Consider the following 20,627-nt stretch of genomic DNA (forward strand, 5'->3'; position numbering starts at 1 on the left):
CTGAACTAAATGATCTGTCAATTATCTTCCAGTTTCCTAAATTTTCTGAGTCTATAAGGTAAAATTCATAAAGCAGACAAGCATATTATTTGGGTACCAGAAAGTTTTCTCTATGTGAATGTCCACAGCTATTCCAACAAGGAAGTTTCAGAATCCAATATGTCAAGGAGAATTGTGGGAGAGAAAAAAAAAAAATAGAAAGAAAAGAGACAGACAGACTTACTGTGATTATTGAATGTAATGGCCCAGGTTCCTTCTAGTGACCTTTGGGAAATTTCATTAATGCCTATCAATAAGTAGAAAAAATCATTCTTTTCCCATTTTAAAGGAAAATTGAGTGTGCAATTGAGAACAAGGTAGTAATTATTTGGAAATCATGTAAATGTTAGTTCATAGAAAATTAGAAAAAAGAGAGAGTAAACTCAATAGCTGCAAAAGCAGATATCTGGATACAGGAATAAAGAGCAGACACCCCGCCCTAGTGGGTGGGGCTCTGTGGTTGGTTGAGCCTCATCCCATGCACCAAAAGCTCATCAGTTTGATTTCTGGTCAGAGAACAGATCCAGGTTTCAGGCTTGATCATCAGTAGGGGGCATTCTGATTGATGTATCTCTCTCGCTCCCTAAAATCAATAAAAACATTTAAAAAATAAAAAGAGCAGACACCCTGTGTTTGAAGCTCCAACTGTGTAATCGTAGCCAAATATTTTAACTTAAAACTTATTGTGAGGATTAAATGGAATAACAAATGTAGAGTGCTTGTCAACTAATGAGTAACCAACTAATGAGAATATACTGTTCCAGATAAGACTTAAACAAAGGAAATAATAAAAGATAAGAGAGACATCCTATTTTATTTTATTGAATTTTGGGTTGAAATTGCAAATATTTATTAGATAAGTAAGTTACATTATATTAAGAAAATGCACATGACTAGATCAGTGTACCTAGGTCTTATTCATCTTCATGAAAACTAACTCCAGGGTTTGGAGGTGAAGTGAGGAAACAGATAAAAGTTAAAAGACAAGTAAGACAAAACAAATAAAAGGTGAGTTCTGTGAGTAAAATAATTCTTTTCAAGATATAGACTCTCTCAATAATTATTTACTGAGCATTCACTGTGCATTAAGTATTGTACTTGACTATGAAACTACAAAGAAAGTTATTCTCATTTCCTTATTAAATTTGGGAACAAGGAAATTAGTAAGGTGAAAAAATAAATGAATAAATGATGAAAGGATGAGGACAGAGCTCAAAAGGAAAGCAGAAATTTCCAAAGCAGAAGCAAAGTTAAACATCAACAGCAGAAAAATGTATGAGAGTGAATATTAATAATGTTATACATTTAACTGCTAATGGATTTGGGAACTTATTAAAATTATTGTTAGTAGATAAAAAGTGAAGGCCAATACATACTTAATTTTAAATTTGCATATTATTTGTATTCATAATATAAATAAGAGATCACGTGTTCCAGCATCATTCAGTTCATGCATCTAGTGCAGTAGGCAGTAAATACCCCTGTCAGACAGCCAAACAAAAGGTGTTAAAGACAATGGCCATAAATCTTTACTTTCTTCAAAGCAAAGAAAAATCTAATTCTTTGAGGCATATTTATGTTCCGTTTAGAATAAATTACAAAATTGAGGCAAAGTCTATTCTAGAGGAAATCAGTCCCCTTCTCCATCAGCTCCATGTTGATATATTTTTACAACAATTTCAGACTGAAATTGCCCAGAGGGAATAACTGTCTAATGATACTGAACAATTTTCATGTGTTTGCTTCAGAAATGCTTATTTTTTTGGATGAAATATGATTGAGACTGTTCCCAAAGAGAATAAGAATGAAAGTTTACATAATTCAAATGAATTAAACTGTCAACAATGAGAAAAGATTAATTCTATGTAACTGTATTTTGTAGATGTGACATGTGTCCAGAGTTGTTTTTTTTTAACATTTCAGCCAGAGAGTTAAAGACTTGTAACAAAAGACTGGATTGTTTTAACTTTATTCTTGATATCCCTACAAGTGAAATAATTTTTTATAAAACCTTTCAATGCTTAAGTAAATGGCCAGTATTGAGTCTGTAGAGGAAAATTCCTCATACCAAATTTTTGAGGTTCAGCCTCACCTATTTTTCCACTTATAAAAAAATGATTTACCCAGTAGATTTATGAATGGGTCATTATAGAAACACATACCAATCAAAGGATTCAGAATAAAAAAGAAACCAGAACTAAATGAATGAGAAACAGGCATTGAAACAAAGGAAGGAGTCAATTTACTCCATATTGTCTTTCTATTCCACTGTTGCTTCTAGTGGTTGTGCACACATGCAAAAGTAATTATGAAAATATAGCACTTTCTAGAGATATCGTGTTGTTGTTTTTTTGCCTAGCAAGGAAGTTTGGAAGTGAGAGGAAAGAGCAGCACAACCTTAAGAGGGAAGAGTTAAGTATACTTTAATTTAGGAGGGAACTTTTTCCATTTATTCACCATATTGATGATGAAAACAGTGATTATCACTATAGAAATTCTTCTTTTGAAAGTAGTTTAGAGAGAATACGAATCAAACTTAAACTCCAAAATTTTCTGAAGTGGAAATTATATCCAGAATGTTCCATGTCCTGGTTTCTCCTGCTCCCTTACTATTAAAAGTTAATTCAAGTGTATTTTAAAAAACAATGGGAGTTGAGAAAAAACTACACCATATGCTCTGCTTCCCCAGGCAGTGTAAAGCAAGGTGCTGAGCAACTATGCAGTGGATTTGATCAGTTTTGACAGCCAGTCTTGAAACTCAAGCCAGAATGCCCTGCTCTTTCTTCCGCCTGAGGTTTGGGGACTGGATTGCATGACTAATTGCATCAACTTACCACTTTACCTTGGCAATGGCCTCACAAACCCTCATGTACAAAATGGCTTTCTGATCAGCTGTAGCATGTCTGTGGGTCATAGTTGTTTTACAATGTCTGTGTCAGCAGACACAATCACAATAATGAAGGATACAGGCATTGAAGTGCCTTTTGAAATACTCTGGATTGTCCTCCACCAAAGTCATCCGAGCTTGTTATTTTTCTTCAATTACATAACCTGTATTTACCAAGTATAGTATTTGACTGGGGGATCCTAGTACAATTTGTAACCTGATACATAGAAATTAATTCAGGAAGTTCTCCTCATCCTCTGCTTGAAACACATCCAAGAATCAAGCAGATAATCTGGATCATTTCCTGAGTGTATTTCCATAATTCTATAAAAATGCATGGCGTTCACATGGATAGTACATCATTTACAGTGATCTATTAGTGAAATTGAAGTGCTCTACAGATGAAGGCCATTAACATTAAATAGTCACTGATTCTACAATAATTCAAACCCCCAAAAAACTCTAAAGACTCTACAGAGGGGTGTGCCACCCACTTCAGATACCCATGAGGCTAAAGCAATTTCTCCAAAACTTCTTAATGTGCAATGAGCATTTTAACTTAGAGATAAATAGACATTGATGAGACGGATGGGGTTTTAAGTCTGAAATGAAAGTAAATTAACTTTGGGGCAATTTATCTTTTACAGAATATTATGGGGCAGTGCCAGTAGCCACAGATGTACACCTCACGAGGATCTTTAAAAGACATCTGTGAGGTAGGGGAAAAATGCATTTTATATTCAAAATGTAATTTAGCAATGAAATGTCAATCACATCCCAGATGAATGTTTCAAATATACAAAGAAAAATATAAAAACATATTTTCATACACTTTTTCCATGTGACATTTTTAAAAAGTATAGCTCATATATACTAGTGAACCAACTAAAAAGAGAGATAAAAGAATACCAGAGTGAAATAATGAGGAGAAGGAGGGAAGGTTAGAGAGAGGGATAAAGAGAGAGAGAGAAGAGAAAACAAAAGGAATCATGTCAGAGAAAATACTTCAGAAACTTTCTATTTTATAGGTTGTCAAATATTTACAAAAGACTGATATATCTCCTTGGAAAAAGACTTTGAAAATGATTGCTTTCTTATGATCACACTAGAGGTCTGGTGCACAAAATTCATGCACTCAGGGGGTCCCTTAGCCCAGTCTGCTCCCTCTCACAGTCTGGGAGCCCTTGGGGGATTTCTGATTGACGGCTTAGGGCCGCTCTCCCTTACCCACCCAGGAAGCAGCCCTAAGCCGTCAGTTGGACATCTTTAGCACTGCTGCAGAGGCAGGAGAGGCTCCCACCACCACTACTGCACTCACCAGCCATGAGCCCGGCTTCTGGCTGAGCGGTGCTCCCCTGTGGGAGAGCACTGACCACCAGGGGGCAGCTCCTGTGTTGAGTATCTGGCCCCTGATGATCAGTGTGCATCATGGTGACTGGTCATTCTGCCATTCGGTCAATTTGCATATTAGCCTCTCATTATATGGGATAGTATAGGGTTCCCCTAACACTGCCATTTAAATAAATCACTTTATTTTCTGTCTGTTTGCCTGTTATAAATTTAAAACAGAACAGGGACCATGCTTTCTTATCTTTTTACCTACCCTTTCAGTCCAAGCACAGTACCTGACACATAAAAAGTTCTCAGTAGATATTTGTGGAATAAATTAAAGGATGAATAATGTTCTACTTTCAAATGTTACTGATTATATAAATGTTTTACAGCCTAATAGTTTTTTCCTGTTCTATTTGCACATGATTTGTAATTTACTATTTCCTTATTGTTCATTGCATTTGCAAAATAACTCATGCAAATGACAAGACCCAGTTGCCCATGGATATGCTGAAAGCCATGGTCATGATATCCTCCTCCATTAGCTAGCTTTCCAGAAAGTCTACCAGTTGGACTGTATCACCCTTTAATAGGGGATTGTTTCAAACCTTAAGGAAAAAAATGTGGTGTGGAAATAAAAGGAAACTTATGCCTTTCTTGTTTGCTTTTCTTTTTTTCCTTTTGGGATGGATTTAGGGTTTGGTCATTTAGAAGTTAGATGGGGGTTAAATATAGTAAGTAAAGCATTCAATGAAAGTAAAGCATTTAATGAAAGTAGGAAGCAAAGACCAGAGAAAAAGGGGTTAAAGTATAAGGATGAATTAAAGTGAGAAACCAGAGAAAGGAAAGAGTGAAAGGAAAGAGATCAGCACATTATTTTACGCAGTTCTATCATATCAAATAAAGAGGGAATATGCTAATTGACCATCACACCCTCACAAAGATGGCAGCACCTACAGCCAATAGGAGGGAATATACTAATTGACTGCCACACCCTCAAAGATGGCGGCACCCATAGCAACAAGATGGCAGTGCCCAGTCCCCTCAGCCCTGCCAGGGCGGCAGGTGTGCAGCATGGCTGGGCCTGCCCCCAGGCAGGTCTGGCTGCTCTGTACACCTTTCTCTGGAGTTCCCCAGTCCCCTCAGCCTCTCAGCCACCCAGGGCCAGCCCAAGGTGCAGGCAAGCCTCAGATGTTGGCTGCCCAGCCAACACCAGAGGCTCAGGTAACCAGGGCTGGCCAAGGCTTGAGCTGCTGGCAGTGGCAGCAGCAGAGGTGTGATGGGGGCATTGCCTTCCCCTGGTCACTGGGTCGTCTCCCACCCCTGAGGGCTCCCAGACTGTGAGAGGGGCAGGACGGGCTGAGGGACCCCCCTTCCAGTGCATGAATTTTCATGCACTGGGCCTCTAGTGTGTGTGTGTATGTGTGTGTGTGTGTGTGTGTGTGTTTAAATTTTTTTTTTTTCTGATAAGCAATGCATCTATATATATATAAAAAGGCTAACATGCTAAGTGTCTGACCATACAACTGGTTGCTAGGACACGTATTGACTGTCACTCAGTGCAAGAGCTGCCGAGCTGCAGTGACTTGACAACGGCGGTTCTCGGTGACACACCCTGAAACCAGACAGGAGGGAGCCCAATTCCTCGCAGGTCTGCGCAATTTCACCTTTGGCCGTGGGTTATTTTGTTGCTGGGGCACTGTCGGCCCCAAATCTGGTTTACTGCACACTTGTGTTTGTGTTCCACACCCTGTACGACAGCAACTTTGCACAGAGTGCCCTCTTGCACTCTGGGGCCCCTTGGGGGATGTCAGAGAGCCAGTTTCGGCCCAATCCCTACAGGCCAGGCTAAGGGACCCCAGTCCCACCCTGCCAGCCACCTTCTAATTAATTTCCTTTCAATGTACACGAATCCATGCACTGGGTCCCTAGTTTTTATATATTATTCACTCTGAAATAATCCAAATATTATATAACTTAAGAATGAGACTTCATAGATTCATAAAATGACTAACCTTCTTTGGTACAATTGCTTTGGGTTTCATCACTGAAGTCTCCACAGTCATTGTCACCATCGCAGGCCCAATGGCCTGGGATGCATCTGCCGCTGGAACATCTGAACTGATGGTCAAGGCAAGAGTGCACACAGCCGACTTCATCACTCCCATCCCCACAGTCATCGTCTGGAGAGAAACATCAATGCAAACCCAGTGAAAACTGACCCAGGGAGACAGGTTTTATTATGAAATATATAAATGCTTTTTCCCCTCAGAATTTTCTTTTGTTATTGAAAAAGGCACACCAAATTGGTGGTCAACAGTTCCCATGAACAGTGGGAAATTATTTTCTGTTTTATATTGCTTCACTTCTAATTTGATACAACTACTAAATTAAGAGAAAAGAATCCTGACTTCGAATATTGAAGCTTAATTTCTATTTCACTCAGAATTGATCAACCACTTACTGACTAAATCTAAGCAGCATGATATAATTATGAAGTGGGACGACAATGGTGACTGTAGGAATTTCATGAAATTATATAGTTAGCAACATAATTATTGTGGAAAGTTATTATTTTGACTACCATATCCATGCATCAGAATTTATATCTTCCATTCAATCCCTCATTCCCCATTCTCCAACATGAGGGCCACTGTGTAACCCTCCCCCCACCACTAGCTCCTAAGTGTGTATTTACACTGGGAAATTGCTGTACACTATCATTAGCAATGGTTTATATTTTTTATTAGCAACGATTGCAAAAGGGAAGGGAGAGAAATATAAAGTGAAAACAGGTTACATTGAAATCAATAGCTGAGAATGCATTGATTATATCTAATTCATTTATCTGTATTTGGCATAATTTAGGATGATAATACAAATGAGTATAAGAAAAAAACCACATCATTTGCACATAAAAAGCAAGGTGACAGAATTGAGACCATCTGGATAATTATATAACAATTTATACACTACTCCATCCTGGGTTACAGAGCATTTTTCATATATACCTTGGGGAACCTGAATTGTCCAGGTCATTTCTTCAATTGTCCCCTTTTTACTTCATGTTTGTAGACTGAGACTGTGTCGGGCATAATAACTGAAAACAAATGCCTATCATAGCCCCAGGGGACAGATACCGAGCTCCATTATCCTTAATGCTAATCCCTCTCCGTGTGCCAGCTGCCCTCTCACCACTCATTCCAGCCATTGTGCTCGACTCAGCACGCCTCCCTGCAAACCACTCTGAAGGAGGCGAAGCAGCACAGACAGCCAGGCCCCCAATCAAATCAGTGCAGCACAGTGCACATTCGGTACTTGCCAGAGTCGCAGTGCCATTTGCTGCTAATACACCTTCCACTTTTGCATATAAATTGAGTTAGTGGCTCACAAGTTGGGAATTCTGTGAAAGATATAAACACATCCAATAAGGAAATATGTTATAGACCGTGCTTGACTTCATCTGTATCTCATTTGTTAACTTAATCAGAGCTCCACTCCTGTTTTTTCCACAAACGATACAGAGGAAACATTAGATAAACACATATAGTGACAGTGACTTCTTGAGGACATAGGATACACAAACTTTTAATATCTTTTAAATGAGCACTTTCCGGTGACTGGAAAGCAAGGAGAATCATCTGCTGAAGGACTCTTTGGATTCATAATACTGTGAGTAAAATGAATAGATGTCAACTGTCTGCACCAAGGGACTCAACCTCCTCTCAGAGAGTTAACAGCTGGGTGAAGCTCTATGCTCCAGTGCTACAAAGTCATGGGCATATGTTTTAAAAGAAAAAAAGGCCTTTTCTGAATACAGAGAGCCAAAGTAGGAAAGTTAGATCTAACTTTGCCTCTGAGAGATGTCAACATCATAAGTTGAAAGTAAAAACAAAACAAAGCAACTCAATAAAATTAGTTTGTTATATAAATTTTGAATAAATTTAACTTTCTGAATACCGCAAAGTGGGATTAGAGCCTAAGTATTATTCAAAGATAGATGTAAGAAGGAGGCAACCACTGATATGTAGAGATCTAAGACTATATTAAAGGATATACTATATCATACAGCAACCCAACAAATCCTCTGACATAATAATAAAAAAAAAAGTATTGGAAAGAAAAGTGAAAATGCCAAGGTATGATTCAATACTTCTAAGAGAGTTTTCTTTTGTTAACTGACAAGATAATGAAAACTTACATTTATGTTTCACGAATCAACATGAATGTTGCCCAAATATGTTTTCTTCCTTTGGTAAGTATATCTAATGTTTAGAAGCTTAACAGTAGACACGAAACAGAGTATCTACAAATTATGGTTCAATGAGTAAGCAACTAAATGCAGACTGTAAGATATGATGATACCTAATTTTCAGAAAAAGAAACTTTACATAATTTTGCATCTATAACAGGTTAATACACATTTTTAAATCTCTCTCCTGTAATCTTAGAAGCATATAAACCAACATCACAAGCTTTACAAGAAAAAACTGCCCCAGCATTTGGAAATTTCTGATATTTGGTGGGTATTTTACTGGTTAGAATATTTTCCATTTAACCTTTAAGTTTTTTTTAATTTAATTTCTTAGATTCTAATTAAAAAAAAAAAAGGAAAAAAAATCTGGAAATTAGCTCCCAAAGGGTAAACAAACTGAATAAGATAATCTAAAATCCAGTGTATCTTCAATCTTTAACAAAATGAGTCATACCCCTTCTACCCACAGTGATCATGAGAAACATATATGTGTATAATATGTTTTTAGATAATTGCATTTCATTTCTGATTTATCATTTTACATAATACTGAGTTACATAATTTCTCTTGGTAACCTCATAGTCTGAATTAGTTTATAGGACCCAGAGGAAAATTATATAAAGAAAAAACTCTTGGAAACTAGAAGGTTCAAGTCATTAAAAAGAACAAAGGCATTAACTGAAAGGACACGTGTAAGGGAATAAAGTTAGATCTAACTTTGCCTCTGAGAAATGTTTTATCCCTCTTTTGTTATGAAATCAGTGTGACCTTTGGTAAATCACATAGCTTCTCTGGTTACAGATTCTTGGTTTGTAACATGATCTCTTGGATCCTGTAAATCCAAAAGACCAAGAAGTCAGGATAATCCTCATTGAGAAATGCACAACAGCCTGAAAGCCATTAATGCAGCAAAAACAAACAAACAAACAAAAATCAAGGATCACCACCTGAATAACTCCTGGGATTATCACAGCATTCCAATAAAACACAATAACTGAGTTTCAGAAAAATAAATAACCTGTAAACAAATAAATGTTAAAGTTATATTTGGCTCTTCTCTGTTTATTAGTGTAGTCAAATGTGCCATACTATTTATAAATAGTTACATCAAAAATCAAATCTAGGGTTATCAGAAAATTTAAATATAGGGCCTCTTATTTTTCACTAATGTTGGAAAATACTGTATCCATAATTCTTCCATATTCTATCACTAGTACCTTGTGGGGACAGAGAAATGATGTCTAATAATAATATATTTTACCCCTAAAAATAAAACAAAACCAAAGTTCTTAAAATAAATTTAACATCGCCCTTGTCCTTCTATATTAGCTTTAATTTAAAAGTTGAAAATTGTATCTAAATATTTCTTTTTTTTTACTGAATCCTTGTTCTAATAAAATACCTACCATTATGAATTTTTATGGAGTATTTGGCAAAGGTTTTAATGTTATACATAATATTTTCTTTCTTGATTTTACATAAATATTTAACTTTTGATCTTTCTTGGTCCACAAATTGCAGGACACTTGAAAATATTACCTGATTTACTCTGAAAAAAGAAAAATTATGAACCAAAATGGCTTATATTTTATCACATTACAATTACAGCAAGAAAACTATATTTTATTTCTGTAGTTACTTCAACCTCATCAAATATTTATTATAGATTAATGGACTGTTAAAAAATCTTCTATTTTTGCAGGTAGTGTGCTCAATTTATCTATTATATCTTTCACTTAAAATTTATTGCCAGGTTATATGTATGCTATTATGTAAATTACAACAATTTTCCCTCTCTCTCAAGGGCAATCATGGTTGGTATAGTACTTATATTTATCCAGTATACAAAGCTTAGAAGAATGTTTCCCAGTGAGGTAGTTTTCAGATCCAATTTATGTTTCTTTCCTGTCTCAGCTCATTTAAGCCCTAAGAATTTTCTTACTTCTTCTTCCTCCTTGACCACAAAATGGACATTTCTAAGTAACTTATTACTGAAGTCTCAAAATCCAGTTGTCATAGGTTTGAAAGTATTAGTTGGCATTCTATATATATGAATTTGACCTTCATGATTAAGTATGTGGAGATTCAAGTTAAAATAAATAGCAAGGTAGAAACATTATAGGGCTCCTGGGTTAGAAGCATGTAAACCTGAAAGAGACTATAATATATTATGTATTATTATTTATCAAGTATGATAAACTAGGTTAGCCACATATAACTGTTACCTACATTCTACCCAACAGCCCAGGAATTGTTATTGCTAACCTCATTTTGTAAAAGAAAACAGTATAGCTTGCCTGAGGATCATTGCATAAACAGTAAGTGTCAGAGTGAAATCTGACTAATTCCAACATACATTATTTCTTCATTATACCATATTGATTATACAGTTGTAAAAAAAAAAAAAGATAGAACATTTTTGAAAAAGGTGAAAAATTTAATTCTTTCTATGGCTTATGCCTTCCATTAAATCTAATTCTGATTTTTACCTATTTAATATGTAATTAAATATAGTTATGGGAAATAATGCCCTTTAAAATTACACAGGTTATAGGAATATAGCCTTTGACAAAATATATATAACATTTATTGATACTAATACTAGTTGTGGCTGTTAATATTTGGTACTTAAACACGACACACTTCAAAAATCCAGTAAGTAAATTAATTTTGGAGAAAATCGTAAGAGAACAGTGTACCACAAATTGTCTTCATTTTTCTGCTCTTTCATTGTTATATAAAACCTAATTTTATACATCTTATATAGTGTTGTATATAGAGAACATAGGCTTCGTAATTAGGCAAACATAGGTTCAAATTCTGGCTTTATTACTAACTAGAGGCCAGGTACATTTATTCGCACCAGTGGAGTCCCTCAGCCTGGCCTCCGGGGATCAGGCCAAAACCAGGTCTCCGACATCCCCCGAGGGGTCCAGGATTACGACAGGGTGGTTCTTGGGTAATGCACCCTGTAATCAGGCTCCATCCTATCTGGTTCTGGGTGTGTCATCTGAGAACCGAAGCTACCAAGTCACCACAGCTCGGCAGCTCCTGCATTGAGTGTCTGCCCCCTGGAGGTCAGTGCGCGTCATAGCTACCGGTCGAATGGTTGAAGGGTCAGATGGTTGCTTAGGCTTTTATACATGTAGATTAATTTGTGACCTTGAGCAGGTGCCTAACATCTCTAATGCCAGATTCCTATTCTGTAAAATAGAGTGAAAAGCTACTTCAAACTTTTATTCATTCAAAATATTTTGAGAACTTTACAGCAGATAGAGTTCTAATTTTTAGAGATACATCACCTAGAAAGAATGAATGAATGAGCAGTATTAGGCACTGGGAATATAATGTTCAATACTCATTTCTCAGAGTGCTTACAGTCTGGTAGGTAAAAGCATTTATTATAATTAAACAAGTGCTTTCAATACATATTTATATTATGATATAGTCAGTATAAGGCAGTGGTCAGCAAACTCATTAGTCAACAGAGCCAAATATCAACAGTACAACGATTAAAATTTCTTTTAAGAGCCAAATTTTTTAAACTTAAACTTCTTCTAACGCCACTTCTTCAAAATAGACTCGCCCAGGCCGTGGTATTTTGTGGAAGAGCCACACTCAAGGGTCCAAAGAGCCGCATGTGGCTCGCGAGCCGCAGTTTGCCGACCACGGGTATAAGGCATAATAAAGTTCCCCAGGTGCTTTGGGTTGGATTGTATGTATCAAAGAGATATGTGTAAACCTTGGTACATGTGAATGTGACCTTATTTAGACCAAGGGTCTTTGCCGATGTATTTAAGGATCTTGAGAGGAGATCCCCTGGATTAAGGGCAAGGGTGGGCCATAAATCTAATGACCATGTCCTTATAAAATAAAGAAGAGGGGATCAACTGAGATATGGGGAAGAAAGCCATGTGACGATAGAGACAAGAGTTTGGAGTCAGGATGCCACAGGCAAGGAGCACCAGAAGCCAACGGAAGCAGAAGAGTCATAAGAGGGTTCTACCCTAGTGCTTTCAGAGCAAGCCCTGCTGACAGCTTGGTTTTGGCTTTCTGGCCTCCACATAGGTCAGAGTAAAATCTCGTTGTTTAAAGCCATCATGCTTGTGGTAATTAGCTGCAGCAGGTCTAACAAACACTAATTGGTAGGGAATGTTGAAATCACAGAGTTTAAATTGTGTGGTCTTGTTTTAGGGTAAGAATCACATGAGGCATTGTTCTCAAAATACAGGTTCCTGAACTCTAAGATCTGAATTGGAATCTTTGGGGGAGGAGCATTGGAACTTGGGTGTCTTTATTAGTAACAAGCACAACAGGTGATTGCTATCCTCAAGCAAGAGGTTAGGGAAATGCTGACTTAGATCAAGGAACTAAAAGTTGCTTTTAATAATTTCTGCTGTGGCTTTCAATATGCTTTGCCAGGGCTTGCTTAACTCCCCACTTTTCTGCAGATAAAGCCTAATTAAGTATGTACAAAAGCCCTCTGTAAAAAAACAAATGCAAAAGCATGGCACATACCTACAAGAATACTAAGAAGACAACTTAACAGGAGCCTTCATATCATTTTAAACAAAAATAATAATAACGTTTAAATATAAAGGTGTGGGAAAGAACAGGACAAAGACCATCTAGGACACAAAGCATAAATCTGCAGGACAAAGGCAGGATAAAGAGCTCTGTTTCTTTGGTTTATACCTTTTTTATGAAAATAATTATTGTCATATTGGAGGGTGAAAAACAAAGCTTTCAATCAAAGTAAATAGAGAAATTATCTCCATAGTAAGATAACTTATCAAATAATAAAGCATCAGACATTTTTGATCTCTGAATATTGACAGTCATTTTGGCATACGTGGAAGACAAGATTGATAAAGACTGGAAAAAGGTAAGTAAGTTGCCCTAATTTCAAAAATCAGTGAAAATTTGAAAACTGTGGAGAGGTGAAGTTTAGGTATATCTCGGACAATAGTTCTAGGATAAATGTGTTAAAACATTTTGTCAGCATTTATAAATATACTCTTTGCTCATGAATAAAATAAAAACAAGACATGGCAAGCCAACTCGACTTTTTTTGCTGACACAATGCTTCCCTAAGTATATATCATGAAAATGCAATGGAAGAGTATACCTGTGTTTGTGCAAAGTTTTTTAGAAATCTCATGATAAACAACAAGAAGAAAACATGTATGTGAGATGACAGTAAATTCCAATGAGTAGTTGGTTCAAAACTATATAGTTCTAATGGCTAGATCCGTTTTCCCCCAGAAGGATGTTTGTAATGGCTCAGCAAAAGGGCCAGGGCTGTGTTTCCACAGCTGTCTGCGGTGCCTTGAAGACAACCAGCCCTGCAACAATACAGGCAGACCACTCTCCAGCTGCCCCTCAACCATCCATTCGCTTGTCAACGTATCCAATTGTTTAAGAACGACGTTTCCATATCCAGGGCCATCATCCAGAGACTGTGTCATTGTGTTGCTGTGACAAAATGGTTGGGTCAGAGAAGGTATCTCAGTAGCTCTGAGACTTCGATGCTTGGTGATGCAGCGACTCACTTAGGCTTCACTGTTGGCCCTGACGTCCACAGGCCCTTGGTTTCCGCTGGACACCAAGGGAAAATAGAATTGGGTGAGGGACCCTCCACCTAGACTCTTAAATGTAGCTTTTCTGCTGCTCTGAGAAATGCCTGCTAGGGATGACAGAGTTGTAAATTCAGAGAGGGGGTCAGAGATGCTGCTTTTATTACCTCATTTGACATTCCTCCAGTCCTCCACTGAGCTTCAATGTTCTTTCTGTATGAAAGACACACTTTATAAAATGTGGCTACATTTTAAAAGCAAATATGGGACAACTAAATTTCACAATGTGGTCATAACCAGTGGTGCACTGAAGGTATTTTGTACTAGCTTGCAAGAGCTGAGTTTCAGATTTTCAAGGATTCTATGAGTCAGTTGTTAAGCACACAGCCATTATTAAAAAAACAAGTTATATAAATTTACAATTCAGTAAGTCATGTTGAAAACAAGAACAATGAATCCTCAGGGTTCATAATTTCTTAATTATGTAGCTTCTGAGGTTATTTACATATATTGTATCCTTGTGGAAATAATGGGAACATAACATTATATTCTTGTGGAAATAATGGGAACATAACATAACAAAGGCCATATAATACAAATCCACAGCTAACATCTTACCCAACATGGCAAAGCAAAAATTGTAATCCTTAAGTCGGGAACAAACAGGGAAGTCCACTTTTACTGCTCTTATTCAGTATAGTATTAGAAGTCCTAGCCACAGTAATCAGATAAGAAGAAATAAAGAGCATCCAAATCAAAAAGGAAGAAGTAAAATTGTCTTTATTTGCAGATGACATGATACTGTATATAGAGAACCCTAAAGATTCCACCAAAGCACTATTAGAACTAATAAATGAATTCAGCAAAGCAGCAGGATACAAAATATTCAGAAATTGGTTGCATTTTTATATACCAATAATAAACTAATAGAAAAAAAGATAAAATATCTAAGAATAAATTTAATCCAGGAAGTAAAAGACCTGTATTTGGAAAATTCCTGAGACAGTGAAGAAAGAAACTGAAGATGATACAAATACCTGAATGAATATGTCATGCTCACGGATAGGAAAAATTAACATTGTTAAAATGTCCATATTACCTAAAGCAATCTATAGATTCGATGCAATTCCTATCAAGATACCAAAGGTGTATTTCACAGAACTAGAATAAAACTTCCAAAAATATATATGGATCCACAAAAGATTTCAAATAGCTATAGCAACCCAAGAAAGAAGAGCAAAGTTGGAGCTATCTAGCCACCTGATATCAAACTATACTACAAGACTATAATAGGCAAAACAGCATGGTACTGGTATGTAAACAGACACATATCAGTGGAACAGAATAGAGAGCCACAAAATAAACTCATGCCTACATAGTCAATTAATATATGGCAAAGGAGACAAGAGCATACAATAGGTAAAGATGATCTCTTCAATAAATGGTGCTGGGAAAATTGAACAGATACAAGCAAAAAGTTGAAGTTAGACCACCTTCTTAAACTATATACTAGAATAAACTAAAAATGGATTAAAGATTTAAATGTAGGACTTGAAATCATAAAACTCCTAGAAGAAAACATAAGCAGTAAACTCTCTGATATTTCTCTTAGCAATATTTTTTCCTCGGGCATAGGACATAAGATTAAAAATAAATAAATGTAACTTCATCTGTGTAAAATATTTTCACACAGCAAAGGAAACCATCAACTAAATGAAAAGACTACCTCATGAATGGGAGAACATACTCACCCAATGACACATCTGATAAGGTGTTAATATATAAAATTTATAAAGAACTCATATAATTCAACACACAAAAACAACCAAACAATGCAATTAAAAAATAGACAAAGGATCAGAATAGACACTTCTTCAAAGAGGACATACAGAATGCCAAGAGACCTATAAAAAGATGTTCAGCATCACTAATTGTCAGAGAAATGCAAATGAAAACCACAATGAGATATCACTTTACACCTGTCAGAATGGCTATTATCAATATATCAACAAACAACAATCGTTGGCTATGTTGGATCCATTTGTTTTAGCCTAGGAAATGGTACTGCCCCATGAATAGTATATATTCTGAAGTTATCATATATATATGAAATAACTTAAATATATGAAAGATATATTTAGGTCCAAAAGGCTTGCTGATTTGTCAACACATGAATAGCCCTTTGGGAGAGATTATAGTGATAGAATCTGCCATCTGACCCAGGATCTACTAATACCATGTTCACTCACAACTTACCACAAGATGCCATTTCATCTGTCTTGTCACCACAGTCATCTTCCCTGTCACACAGCCATGCTCTGGGAATGCAGCGCCCGTTTCCACAAGAAAACTGGTCCACCTGGCATGTTCTGGCTACGATGGTCAATTAATTTGCAAATAATAAATTTAGAGGAGTTTTAAACAACATGAAAGATACATCATTCAATATCCCTTTCACATATAAGATATTATATTGCCATAGTAGATAAAATATTTTTAAAGTAAATTTTTATTTAATTTATGACAATGCTAGCTTGCTTGTCTTCTCTAAAGTTCACATGCTTATGAATATATGATTGAATTAAATTTCATCCAACTTTTAATTTAAAGAAGAATAAACCAAGGAAACATTTGCAGTAATGTAGGAGGAAGGGTTTGAAAACTATCTCAGGATACCTAGTTTCTAACCATAGAGTCAGAATTATCCTTTTCCTCTAACATCTTAATGCATTTATTTCGTGATCTTTAAGTGGTCCAATACGCAGAGAGCAAGAATTCAGAATATGTATTTGAAACATACATTGAGACCTAAGACGGATTTTTTAACTCACTTTTCAGTACAGGTATATAAAAATGTATAATCTTTTAATCAAAGTACTAGTATATTAATGAACTGTGCTTTGGGCTTCCTTGAGGGTTTCAATGAGCACACACATGGAACTTTGCTTTCTACGTTAGCCTAAGGCAGGTATTTAAAACTATTCCATTAAGAGGTTATGTTCTACAAGGAGTTTGATTACCGTTTTCTCCTACAATCAGGTCAACTTTTGAAAGCACAAAAGTCCCTCTTTCCCAAGGCCTTACGTTGTTACATTAAGTGTTTTATTTTCTTTTTTTTTCCTTTTGACCCTCTAAGCCAATAATATGTCTTTCTGATTACCAGTATCTCATCCATTATTTATTTTTATTTGACCAGAGAAAACAGATGAAAATGTTGGGAAGGATGTACTTAAACTTGTTAGTATTGGGGTTAGATGAAGATAGGACAGATAAGGAATAATTCAGTTATGGGCCTTTGTGGCTATGATAAGAGAACATTATTTAGATTACATGTACATTTCCTCTTGTTTCCTGGGCTTGAGAATCATAAGGATGTGTTTCTTATTCTCCACAACACAGTGTCAACTTAGGTAATAATTATTGGTATAAAATAGAGTGGCTCAAAGCCAAGTCATCCAAACACACTAAAATGGGTTTCTAAAATCTGGTTTTCAGAGATTATTTAAAATAATTTCTTAAAAGCCATGCCCAAGTTATTTCCTTTTAAGCAAAGTATACCTGCAATCTAGAGATGTATATTCTTTGTTAGTGAATACTTTAAAGATTCCTAGAGAAAAAAAATGAAAAAAAATTTACTGGCTTGATTTAATATATTGGATTGGATATACCATTTCTGTTCTCAGTGTCTATAAGTAGGAATACCAGAAAACTTATTATATATTAAAAACTATATTATATATACTTGCTTTCTTATGTGAATAAGGGTCCTGAATCAAATATTTGATGTAATATCAGATTTTTCCTTTTTTACATATTGATTGCTATATACTAATAAATTTTCAGTATCCCAACAAACATGTATGCTGCTGAAGTTTGCAACGTTGAATTTCAAGTGGGATTAAATATTTCTATGTTGTCTCATTTGGCCAGTTCTACAGATATTCCATTAAATTATTCCAACATTAAATCAACAAAGTCCCTAGGTAATTTTAATTCCACTATGCCTACTTGAAAAAACAATAACACACATATACATTTGTATTAGCTAGAGAAAAAGGAAGATGTTGGCATTAATTTACTTGGTGGTAAGGGGAGGGCATAGAGGTATGAGAAAGATTAAAATTTGTTTACACATCTTTGTATTGTTCTCTGGTTGCAGTAGATACTTTTTAACTTTTGAGTGTTAAGATACATTTAATGGGAGTTTCCCTGCTCCCCGCCCCCCCGCTTCAAGTCCTCTTCTCTTCCATCTTTCTTCCCTCTTTCCATTGTTCCTCCTCCTTCCCTTCCCTCTTTTATTTCTTCCTCTCTCCCACCCTACCTCTTTTTCTCTTGCTCTCTCCACTTCTTCTTTCCTATGACTCTCTTTTGCTTTTTAATACCCTATTTCATTTCTTAATTACTTATTGTTTTCTTGCTTTAAAGAAAAATATATTATCACAGATTTTAACTCCATTAAATTCTAATTGATCCATAGTAAGAATATATTAAACTTTCTAATGCAATATTCTTTTATTTGATGTTCTTATGCCCCTGTATTCTCTCCTGGTCCTTTAGGTTTAATTCTGGCAAACCTTTCTTTTGTTAGGAATGCTATAGTGATGAGAAAGGACAATGAGGAAGAATTCCTAAGAGCCTGGTGTCACCTCATTAACTCTGAAGCTTGAAAAACTGCTATAAACTATTACTGCAGAGTATTTACTGGCTTATCATTGAAGGATAGTATGCCCTGAAAATATATGAATTCATTGTCTATTCTAATCTTAGAGAAAATGAGCTGTTTAGTTTACTGAGAAAATTGAGCTGATCTCAGAGGAGAAAGACATTTCATTTCATAAATCTACAAGTACTGTATGCCCTTATCATATAATCACACTGACTAAATTAGCACTTTCTAACTACTTGATTTGTAACAAGAAGACACAACCTGCACTTTTCTGTTCTTGTTCCCATCAGATCTAAGTTAGTTTGGAGGTGAGATTAGCAGGGCTGCCCCAGAAGACTCTAATTTTGCAGCAAATGCTGCTCTAATGAAGAGGAAATTTACACCTCCTCAGTGGAATTGCTTATCCAGCAGAGAACCAGAAATTCATTGTCACAATGTGAATGTTTTCTCCTCATCACTAATTATGCTTCTTATGCAGCCATGTAGCAGTGAGAAATCCCACAATGTAAAGGTGCAATAAGGAGGAGGAGAACAAAATTTAAGGCATTATTCTTAATCCATTCATTTGCTGTATTTTAATCAGATCATTCTATTTAAACAAAACCTGTTATATCAAAACTAGAGGCCTGGTGCACGAAATTTGTGCATGGGCTGGGGGTGTCCCTCAGCCCGGCCTGCACCCTCTCCAATCTGGGAACCCTTGGGGGATGTCTGACTGCTGGTTTAGGCCTTATCCCTGCCAGCCTGATGGCCCCCTAACCACCTCTCACAATCCGGGACCACTGGCTCCTAACCGTTTGCCTGCCTGCCTGCCTGATCACCCCTAACTGCCTCTGGCTGCTGGCCTTATCGCCCCCTAACTGCTCCCCTGACAGCCTGATCACCGCCTAACTGCTCCCCTGCCAGCTTGATCATCCCCAACTGCCCTCCCCTGCCAGCCTGATCGCCCCCTAACTGCTTGCTCCCTTGCGCCAGCCTGATCTTGCCCTTAACTGCTTGCTCCCCTACACTGGCCTGATCTCGCCCCTAACTGCTTGCTCCCCTGCTGGCCTGATTGTCCCTAACTGCTTGCTCCCCTGCCGGCCTGATCACCCCTAACCACCTCTGCCTCGGCCCCCACCAACATGGTTTTGTCTGGAAGGAAGTCAGATGTCTGGTCAACCCAGTATAATTAGCATATTACCCTTTTATTAGTATAGATTCTCTCTTTATCTCATATAGCAAAGTCTGACTTTTTAATACATCAGTTTTTTTTGTTTGTTTGTTTGTTTGTTTTTACAGAGAGGAAGGGAGAAGAAGAGGGATAGAGAGTTAGAAACATCAATGAGAGAGAAACTTTGATTCAGCTGCCTCCTGTCCACAATCAAGGTACATGCCATTGACCAGAATCAAACCTGGGACCATTCAGTCTGCAGGCTGATGCTCTATCCACTGAGCAAAACTGGTCAGGGCACATCAGATTTTCGTAATGCAACTATATCTGTCCAGTTTTAATTCATTCAAAATTTGAGGTGGATGTAAGGAGAACAGATATTATGTATTCTAACCAGAGTTCTATACTGTGGGAAAATGCTGGTCTGAATTGCATAGAATTGAACCCAAGGATCTTCATGGTTACTATGAGGAAAAAAAGAATTTCAAATCTAACTACTTCTCATCTTTGGCCTCTGGGTCTCCCTCATAAGTAGACAAAACTTTTTTGTGTGTGTTGAGGGAGAACAACTAACTAGCCCCTGACTGTTAGCTTTTTTCTGCCCATTGTGTCTATGCTGGTTCCTCTTTCAGGCACACTCTCCAACCCTCTATCCTTTTTTCACTTCACCCCCTACAATCTATGTTGATCAACCTTTTACTTTTCTAGTAAAACATTTC

The 20,627-nt window shown here is 36.6% G+C and overlaps 1 protein-coding gene across 1 annotated transcript in view; it reads right to left on the minus strand.

Annotated features, from left to right (window-relative positions):
* LRP1B (LDL receptor related protein 1B) overlaps positions 1-20,627 on the minus strand; it is a 1,704,605-nt gene that overhangs the window by 660,093 nt on the left and 1,023,885 nt on the right. Inside the window, exons 18-20 of the mRNA XM_054723549.1 lie at positions 16,346-16,462; positions 7,581-7,661; positions 6,274-6,441 (exon numbers count right to left, since the gene is read on the minus strand). Of these exons, the coding sequence (XP_054579524.1) occupies positions 6,274-6,441; positions 7,581-7,661; positions 16,346-16,462 (366 nt within the window). The remainder of the gene's footprint in view (positions 1-6,273; positions 6,442-7,580; positions 7,662-16,345; positions 16,463-20,627) is intronic.

This window comes from Eptesicus fuscus, chromosome 11 (genome assembly GCF_027574615.1).
Source record: "Eptesicus fuscus isolate TK198812 chromosome 11, DD_ASM_mEF_20220401, whole genome shotgun sequence".
Taxonomy (NCBI): Eukaryota; Metazoa; Chordata; class Mammalia; order Chiroptera; family Vespertilionidae; genus Eptesicus; species Eptesicus fuscus.